General features: G+C 52.0%; 1 protein-coding gene across 4 annotated transcripts; it reads right to left on the reverse strand.

The window, feature by feature from the left end:
- Positions 1-2,073: 2,073 nt before the first annotated feature.
- Syt5 (synaptotagmin 5) lies at positions 2,074-9,842 on the reverse strand. Of its 4 annotated transcripts, none has more exons than XM_008846670.2 (9): positions 9,673-9,842; positions 8,645-8,747; positions 7,613-7,785; positions 4,966-5,085; positions 4,673-4,840; positions 4,122-4,289; positions 3,784-3,901; positions 3,344-3,477; positions 2,074-2,592 (listed from the first exon to the last, which is right to left on the reverse strand). In XM_008846670.2, exons 2-9 carry the CDS (start codon positions 8,721-8,723, stop codon positions 2,392-2,394), a joined length of 1,161 nt encoding a protein of 386 aa, XP_008844892.1. In that variant the 5' UTR covers positions 8,724-8,747; positions 9,673-9,842; the 3' UTR covers positions 2,074-2,391. The 4 variants fall into 4 exon arrangements, with proteins under 4 accessions (XP_008844892.1, XP_008844893.1, XP_008844895.1 ...); XM_008846671.2 differs by having other exon boundaries at positions 8,645-8,778; XM_008846673.3 differs by lacking the exon at positions 9,673-9,842 and adding an exon at positions 8,866-9,014.
- Positions 9,843-9,851: the final 9 nt, after the last annotated feature.

Consider the following 9,851-nt stretch of genomic DNA (forward strand, 5'->3'; position numbering starts at 1 on the left):
GTGACTGAGACCCCTCCAGACTCCAGCTGCGTCTGCCAGGGTACAGGTGAAGAGATCCTGAGCTGGGCCCTACCAGAAGCCATGGAGAGGCTAAGGATAACTTTCCTGCTGTGGAATATCAAGCACACAGTAAAAATAGCTGTTTCCTCTTTATATTTATCTATGGCAAGATCAACAGTGAGTGTGGTCATTTGTACCTCTGCCTCATACGTTCATGAGCATGTGGAAGACTTCTCCATCTTTCTGGAAGGAATGAGACAATAATAAGATGGTGTCTCAGTATGTCTGTTCCCTGTCCATAGCAGACATCACTAATCAATGCTGGTTTTATGCTGCCGTGTCTAGGTAGTTGCTACCTATGCTAGATATTACTAATCAAACACTGACTGTTTGATTAAACAAAATCATTTATGGCTCAAGGTCTTCACAGGTCCAGACCTCAGCCCTCCTTCCTCAGACTAATGGGTCCAGGTCCAACCTCCCTCACTCAGACCTGAGTCTCCACCCTCAGGTCCAAGGGCCCAGGTTCAAGGCCTCCTCCCTCAGACCCAGGGGTCCAGGCCCCAATCTTCCTTCACATCCAGGAATCAGATGTCCCGACCTCCTCCCCACGCCTCACCCCACAGCTCCGGGAAGGTCTCGCTCTGCTCTGGAGGGAGGGGGAAAGGATGCAAGAGGGAAGAGGGGAGCCCAGAGAGCGCACCCTGAGTACCTACTCATTCTTCTCAGTCACACCGTGGGCTTAAGGAATCGTGGCAAGCCCACCAATCCAGAAATGTGAAGGACAACCACTCCTAATGGAAGCCATTCCTCCCCAACCACTGCAGTAACCCGAATCCAGCCCCCACCACTGTGGATTGAAGCTAAGACTTCATAAGGGCTAGGCAAGCACTCTGCAGATGAACTGCATCCCAGTTCCTTTTTTAATTAAAAATTTTCAGTTATTTATTTTTATTTTATGTGTATGAGTGTGTTGCCTGCATGTATGTGAGTGCACCTGTGTTGTGCAATGCCACGGAAGTCAGAAGAGGGCTTTGGATTCCCCTGGAACTGGATTTAAGGGCGGTTTGTAGCCACCATGTGGGTGCTGGGAATCGAACCCAGGTCCTCTGCAAGAGCAGCCAGTGCTCTTAACCACTGACCTATCTCTCCAGCCCCAGTCATTACAATTTCTTATGTGCATGTATGTATGTGTGTGGGTTACACGTGCCAAGGTATGTGTGTGGCAGTCAGAGGACAACTTGCAGGAGTCAGTTCTCTCCATCCACTATGTGGATTATAGGATCAAATTCAGGTCCTCAGGTTTGGAGGCAAGCATCTTTTTATCTGCTGAGGCCATCTGGCCCTTCTGCACCACCCCAACCCTCTTTTTACTTAAAAAAAATTAATTTTTATCTTTTTGAAGCAGGGTCTCCCTGTAGCCCCAGCTGTTCTGGAACTCACTATGTACACCAGGCTGGCCTTGAACTCACAGAGATCCACCTGCCTCTGCCAAGTGCTGGGACTACAGTTGTGTGCCACCATGCCTGGCTTAATTTTACTTATTTTTTTATGTTCATGTGTGTTGCCTGTGTGTAAGTACCTAGAATCCCCCAGTGGGGGGCTGGGGTGTGGCTCAGTGGTAGAGCCCCTGCCTAGAATCCCCCAGTGAAGGGCTGGGGGCGTGGCTCAGTGGTAGAGACCTGCCTAGAATCTATTATTGAGGGGCAGGGTGCATAGTTCAGTGGTAGAGCCTCTGCCTAGAATCCCCCAGTGAGGGGCTGGGGGTGCGGTTAGAGGTCCATTGCTTGCCCAGCTGGTGAGTGCATGGATTCATTCATGGGTAAGGAAATTCTCTCTGACTCCTCACAGCAATCACACAGTAGGTATTAGTACTATCTCAGTTTTTTTCTTCTGAGGAAACAGGTTCAGGGTGAGTGAATGGATTAGTGGTGGGTGGATGAATTTCCCTGGGAAGGAGTCCAGGGTGTTCAGCATTAACTGTAGCTCCTTCTGACCTGGAGTTGAACATTGTTCTTGACTTCAGCCCATATCCCCACTTTCTCCCCCAGCAAGGAGTACTGGGGCCAGGTCTCCAAGCTGTTGAATATTTATTTGACCCTAGGAGCAGTGCAGGGGTCAAGCTGTGTGGAAATGAGCTAACAGACTGGGGGAAAGGGGATAATGGACTTTTCAGTTGATTGTCAGAGCAGAGGGTGGGACCCTGGGGCAGGGGTGCCAGACTTTCCCTCCCAGGGATCCCTGGGGTTTCTGGGTATGGGGGGATTGGGAGTTGGAAACCTATCCCGAGTCGGGGTGAAAAGACAGGAACAGATGCTACGGTTGTTGGGAGGGTGTGGGAGAGGCTCAGGGGCCTGGGCTCAAGGGATCCAGGTGCTTGCTGGAGGGAAATCAGGGTGCAGCCAGTGGCCTAGCTCGGTCAGGGGGCCTCAGCGAGTGCCACTGGGCGATGGGTCGTCTGGGGTTGGCCAGCATGTCTGCCCAGTGCCGCAGCCCAGCCCCACCAACTGCTGCGCCCACTGCTACTCTCCCGATGGCTTCATTCTTGCCCAGCTTGTCATAGTCCAATACAGTCAGCTCCACCTGGACCTTCTGTGAGGGGGTGGGGGGAGAGGAGATAGAGGATGAGGAAGGAGGTGTGGGAAAGGTACATGGGTCATGGCTAATTTGTCCTTTCCCTGTGACCAGGCTGTGGAGGAGCCTGGCTGAAGGAGCTCAGGACAGGGAGCCGTGGGGTTGGAAACCTGAACCTTTTGTTCACTGAAAACTAATTTCTAAGGAGATAAATACACAGGACCCTTTGCTAAGAGGCTGCTAGGAGCCTCCTTAGGGTGCAGGGCTGAAGAGAGACAAACCTGTGGACCTGATATGGGTGCAGTAGCCAAGTCATAGCCCGGCAGGGCTTAGGGCTTGTCTCTAAGTTAGAGGAAGTCTCTTTCCCTTTAACCCACTTTCTGAGAGAGGGGCAACCCAGTCATGAAGGAGAGGGACACTTTGGTTTTCCTCAGGGTGGGGCATTCTTGCCTGCAGTGGGGAGGGGCTTCCTGGTCATGCAAGGGTAAAACATTCTGGTTTCTGTGCCCAGGGCATCCTGGTCTTGTTGGGGGCGTGGCTTCTTGGGGACAGGCATCTTGATCCAGATCTACAAGTCTTGCTTAGGGGAGAGCATGCCCAAGCCAGGTGTTATGGCTAGACCTCCTAGTCTTTACAGGAGGAAACAGAGATGGACAGCATCACCTCAGACCTTGGGATCTAGTTTCTACGGTGATGCTCAAACTCTCCTTTCTCCTTGGGACCGGGCCCTAGGGCTTCTGTGGAGGAGCTGTCCTCCATCTGCACCCACCTGGACTTGGTCACAGGGCACCTCAAAGCTGAAGGCCTCGTTGTAGTAAGGGTTCAGTGTGTTCTTCTTGATGGTGGTTTTCTTCTTCCGCACCTTTTTGCCCCCCTGTAGCAGGTGCACCTTGACATATGGATCTGGGGAGAAGGAGTCTTATAACCCCCCATGGCTTGGCTCAGGGGGATCAGACTGTAGGGAAAGAATGAGAACCTCCACCAAGTCACCCCACACACCCCTCAGATCTGTCTCCTCTGTGCCCAGATCGAATCTGTAGCCTCTGGAGTCCCCCTCTCCCCCAGGAAACCCTCTGGGCCCAGAAGCTGTTAGAACCTTGGGCAGAAGCCCCCCCATACATACACATGTACCTTCGTTTGTTTCCAACACACCTGACAGTCTTCCTACACACATACACATACACACACGTACAGTATTCCCCCACACACCTGAGAGACCACCTACGTCCATCTTCTTCAGGTTTTTAGCTTCTAGGACAATTACGGTGAGCTTCCCAGCAGTGGGAACATAGCGGAGAGAGAAGCAGATGTCCCCCAGTTTCTCTTGCTAAAAGACAATGGAACCTATCACCCAAGTTCAGCCACTGCCTTTCCTCCACCCACTCGCCTAGAATGGAATGGTCCAGAGTCAAGCACCCCATGTCAATCTATTCCTTGGAGTTAGCTAGCTTGTGCAAAGGACCTGCATAGAAGAGGAACTGCAAAGCCTGTGATCTGGTTGGCCCAGGGTAGGGATGGGTGGGTCCTCAGCCTGGGCACAGACTTACCTCCTCTTTGGGAGCTGCCTGCAGCTCTCGCCAGGCCTGCACAGGCCTTCCCAAGTCCACGGAGCTCATGGGGACCCGTACCTCCCCAATGGCATCGTTGCGGGAGAAGCGATCAAAGTCATACACTGCCATGACAAGCACCCTGCCCCCCAGCTCTACGTATGGGACCTGGTGGAGGGTGGAAGAATGCAAAGTGGAGAGAAGGAAGTCAGAAAGAGTAAGTGGAGAACAGTATCTTCAGGTGGAAGAAGAGTTGGGCAGTGAGGGTTCAAGAAACCCCATAAAATACCAGGATTCACAATGTGAGAGGGGAAGTCATGTTTTAACTGACTAATATGAGCACTCAAAGACCAAGGCAATACACAGCCCAGGCATTGACAGTGCCCCAAGGGATGATTCAGGAACCCAAGAAACAGCTTCCCACCTCCCACATACACACAAGCTGCCACCTGAGCTGTGTCTGTTTCCAGAAAAAGCTAAAGGGGTCAGTCCTCCGTGCTCCAGGGACTAAGCACAGGCCAAAGACCATGGGGCCAAGGACAGGAACTCACCTTGAAGGCAAAGGTCTCCCCAAAGTGTGGGTTCAGTGTCTGCCGATGCACCTTGGTCTCATGCCGCCTCCGCTTGTCCGGCAGCAGGTAGACACTAACATAGGGGTCTGAGGAACCTCCTAGGTCCAACGCTGCCAGTCCCTCAGCTTGCAAGATGCCCACCAGGAGCTACAGGTGCCCAGACACAGCAAGGGGAACCCTAGTCTCAGCCTCCCTCCCAGGGTCGCCTCTAGGAAGGGGCTAGGGCCCCTGAGACCCTCCCCTCTAAAGCACTGGCTCTCCATCACACCCACCTGACCAGTCTGGAAGTCATAGTCCAGTGAGTACTGTAGTCGGCCTAAGTCATGCTTTTCTGCTACCTGCTGTCCTGGCAGAGACGGTGTGGGATCCAGCTCCTCCACTTCGGGCTGAACCTACAGGGGCAAGGAAGGACAGGTGAAGTCTGTACCCAAAAGTAATACCCTCCAGGCTCAGAAGCCTCGTTAGGCACATGGATCTCTCCCTTGATCCATAAATGATTGCTTGTCTAAACAAGGTCAGTGTTTGATTAGTAATGTCTGGCACAGGCAGGAACTAGATATCTCAACAAGGCAGCATATTTGTTGGTGTTTGATAGGTGATGTCTGCTATGGACAAGGAGTAGATAGAGTGAAACACTGTGCTAATACTGTCTCATTCCTCCAGAAAAGATGCAGAAGTCGTCCACATGCTCATGAATGGTAGCAGTACAAATGGCCACACTCACTGTTGATCTTGCCACAGGAAAATGTGAAGAGAAATGGTCTAAGTGCTGTATGTTTTATTCTATGGCAGAAAAGTTTTCTTTAACCTAGGCCATCAATTTTCAAAGTCTGGAGTGAATCTGATTTCCCCCAGAGATTTGTGGGGTGGCCTAAGGTATGTCTCTATGGACTTTGACTCAGTAGGTCTGTGTGCATTACACCCAGAAATGACATTTAAACAAAGATGAAGGTAATTCTGATGCAGTCTGTTTTTTTCTGAGGCAAGGTCTTCCTGTAGCCCCAACTGTCCTGGAACTTACTATGTAGACCAGGCTGGCTCCAGCCTCACAGAGATCTGCTTACCTCTGCCTGCCTCTGCCTCCCAAGTGTAAGGATTCAAAGTGTGGACCACCACCTCCAGTTCACAGATGGTCTGAAATCACTGGCTGGGTGTGAAGATCCCAAAGGGAATCCTCACAGGTCAGAATTACAACAGCTGCTTGTTGAGAAGGAAGGTGGGAAGACACTGGTCAGTCCCCATGAACGGAAGGCTCAGAGGACAACAGTGAGGCTCCCAAGATTGCACCGCTGACAAATGGTCCCCCAAGGCTGGAAACTTCAGGACTGCCTGGCTTCTGAGCCTGCATCCCACTCTGCACTCAGAGGCCTAATGTTCAGTTCTACCATTGTCTTTGAAAAATATTTTATTTTATTATTTTTTATATGGTTTTTTTTGAGACAGGGTCTCCCTGCAGCCCCAGCTGGCCTGGAACTCACTATGTAGACCAGGCTGGCCTTGAATTCACAGAGATCTGCCTGCCTCTGCCTCCCAAGTGCTGGAACTACAGGCGTGTGCCACAACGGCCAGCTAAAAATATTTTATTTTTAATTTTTATGTGTATGTGTGTATTGCCTGCATGTTGGTAAGTGCACTCATGTTGTGCAATGCCCAAGAGGACAGAAGAAGGCATTGAATCCCCGGAACTGCAGTTACAGACAGTTGTTAGCTGCCATGTGGGTGATAGGATTCGAACCTGGGTCTTCTGCAAGAACAACCAGTGTTCTTAACCTCTGGGCCATCTGTCCAGCTCCATCAGTCCTACCATTGTCTTTTAATTGATTAATTAAACTTTTTTGAGATAGGGTCTCCTTGTAGCCCCATCTGGCCTGGAACTTGCTATGTAGATCAGGCTGGCCCCAACCTCATAGAGATCTGCCTGCCCCTGCCTCCTGAGTACTGGGATCAAAAGTGTGTGCCACGAAGCCTGGGTGTCTTTTATTTTTGAATGATCCATCCTAACTCCTCTCTAATTCTGTGTGTGTGTGTGTGGTGTGCATGTGTGGGGTGCATCCATCTGCTCCCCTGCATGTGAAGACTGGAGGTCGACATTAGGTATCATCCTGTGCCAGTTTCCACTTTATTTTTTGAGACAGGCTCTCTCACTAAACCTAGAGTTTGCCTTTTCTGTTAGACAAGCTGGCTAGCAAGCTCCAGGGACCTGCCTGTCTCTTGAGACAGCTCCTTCCCCTCTCTCCTCCCACAGCTGGGGTTACAGGTTTGAGCGGCCACACCCAGATTTTAACAGTTGTGAGGGATCAGAATTCAGGTTCTTGCACTTGCACAGCAACACTTTGCCCAATGAGTCATCTCTCTAGACCTGTTTTTGATTACTATTATTTGGAAAAAAAGGTCTCACTCTGTTTCTCAGGGTGGCCTTGAGGGCACTATATAGCACTGGGTGGCATTGAACCCGCAGTGATTTCTCTGTCTCAGCCTCTCCAAGAGCTAGAATTACATGTGTACACTACCACACCCAGCTCAGACGTGAAAGCTCTTGTTATAGTGACTAGAGCTGATCTCTAGAGGTCAGTGGATTAACTGGGCTTAAGAAGGGAAGGAAGGGCTGGGAACTAATGGCTCAGCAGTTAAGAGCACTGGCTTCTCTAGGGGAGGACTTGGGGATTGATTCCCAGCACTCACATGACAGCTAACAACCTAACCTTAACTCCAGTTCCAGGGGATCTGACTCCCTCTTCTGGCCTCCACAGGCATTGAACAACAAGGGCACACAACATACATGCAGGCAACACATTCATACATATGATATAAAAAATAAATAAAAATTAAACCAGGGAGGATCCAGGGATTGAGGTTGGCTGGGTTATTGAGAGGAAAAGGACATGCAAAGGAAGGTTGAGGGGCCAGGCCAGGCCATACCTTGTCTATGTAACTCCGGCCTAGCTCCTTCACTTCTTGAAGGTGGACTTGGGCTTGGGCCTGGGTCTTCTTGCCCATCCGCCTCCGACATCGCTTCCGGTAGAGACAGAAACAGCCGCTGAAGAGCAGGAGGCCTGAGCCCAGCACGATGGTGGCCAGGGCCCAGGCAGGCACTAGAGGAAGATGAACATGTTGCAGGCTGGCTAATCCAGTCTGGATTCCAGGTGGTGGCTGGAATCGTAGCCTGGTTTTCCTTCCAGCCGACCTCACCTACAAAGCTTAGTTGGTACCCTCACTTTAATTTCTGCTCAACCCTTAATGTTTTTAGCAGAAGCCTTGCCCTTGCCTGGGCCTTGTTAAGGTTCACATAGCCCTGGCCCCTCACCAACAGGGTCTCAAGGACTTCTCATGCTCCTGAGAAAAGGGAACCTAGCTGATAAGCACCCTGGTCTTTGAAGTCAAGAGAAGCAGACTTTTCTCCATTGTTTGGCCAACACAGCAGGCTTCCCCTTTGATCTCTAAAGAGAACAGATTTTAAAAGTTGTGTCTGGTGTCCCGTTCGCCAACCCCCCCAACTTTAAAAGACAAAACAAAACCTTTTCCCGCCTTCTGCAGGAAGCAGAAGCCTCCCTTTTAAAAAGACCCCAGCTCACGACCGGGGCAGACATTTTCCCTGCAGGGAAGGGAATCTGTCCCATGTGTTCCTTTGCTAATAAACTCTGCTTTCTCCTGATCAACCCTATTTGTCGTACAGCTACTTTTTATCTATCAGTCCTGAGTTTCCCAATCTATAAATAAGGGAAATAAACTTTCCCATCAGCTATGATCCCATTCCATACTACACCCCTTGATCCGTTTCTGGTTTTCCTTGCAAACCTGATCTCTCTTTTCCCCACATTTCATTCAGATTTCAGTCCGGGATGCCCACCCTGCCAGATTTTCCAGCCCTCCAACTGGAGTTCTTGCATCCAAGTCCTGCCCCAGGGGATCCAGTCGGGCTGTGGGTGGGGTACCCGCCCAGGGTCTTCTTACCTGCGCCCTGGCGGATGCGACTGGAGTCTGGAGGGGCCTCAGGTGCTGGAGGCCCCAGGGTCGGGGGTTCCGGGAACATGGCGTCGAGATCCTACTGTGCTTCCTGTAGAGGCACCCAAGCGCTCAAGCCCCCCCTACCCCAGTCATCCTTTGAGTCCCCCGCACAATAAAGAACCCCAATTAACCACTGGCTTTCTGTGCACTTTGGAAGCTAATCTTACCCTCTCCACAGTGTAGGTCGGGCCTTTGGAGAGCCAAATGCACCCCAAAAGAACGCCCCCTCCTTGCAAGGCACCCCCCAAACCCAGGCATCCTTGCAACCTGTGCCCCTTCTTGCCCTTCCCAGGGCCTAAACCGGAAGTGGGCGAAAGCAGGCGTGGGAAACAGAGCACCCCTGTTGCCTAGAGCAACAGTCAGGCTCCAATCCGGCGGGGTGGGAACAAGGTTGGCTGCTGGGCAACGAGCCTGTTGCCAAGACAATGAGTGGGGCTGACGCATGGAAAAGCAGTCAGGGCAGGGCAGGCTGTCTCCTGGCCCTGTCCGTGCCTGGGACCCCGGGAAGGGTGGCGAGAGGCGGCCTGTGGTCTGTGCACCCACAACTGCTCCTCCCTCCGCTTTGGACCCTCTCCCCAACTTGCCCCGGGGCGTCTGCTGGGCCCCCACATGGTCTGGCTCCTGGGTCTCTGGACCGCATCCGGAGCTCAATCTTCACACCTGTTTCTCGTGACCGCCCGGGTCCCCACTTCTCTCTCTAGACCCTAAATAGACGTATTTCCCATTCTGTGTCCATCCACCTGTCGTCCGCGTCTCTGCCTCTGTCTCCCGGATCTCTCCCTTTCCTTCCTGCCTACCCCCTTTCTTTCTTTGTGTCCACACCTGTCTCCTCTACATTGCAATCTCCTGCCGCTGTCTCTGCAGATCCTCCCTAGCATCCCTCCACCCTCCCACCTTCCACCCTCCCACAACCTCGGCCTCTTTATAAATAGGACTGAGGATGTGGCTTGGGTAGAGGGTCCCAGCACTCCTACCTGCTGGTTGGCCTGACAGGACCCTCCTGGAGACGTGGAGCCGGGACCCCGCCCCCTGCACGTGGGCGGATGGCGCTGTCCCGGGTGCTGATCACGGATATGGCTGAGCACAGCAGGACCGTGTGTGTGTGTGTGTGTGTGTGTGTGTGTGTGTGTGTGTGTGTGTGTGTGTGTGTGTC

Source organism: Nannospalax galili, unplaced genomic scaffold (genome assembly GCF_000622305.1).
Source record: "Nannospalax galili isolate Female #2095 unplaced genomic scaffold, S.galili_v1.0 scaffold842, whole genome shotgun sequence".
In the NCBI taxonomy this organism is placed as follows: Eukaryota; Metazoa; Chordata; class Mammalia; order Rodentia; family Spalacidae; genus Nannospalax; species Nannospalax galili.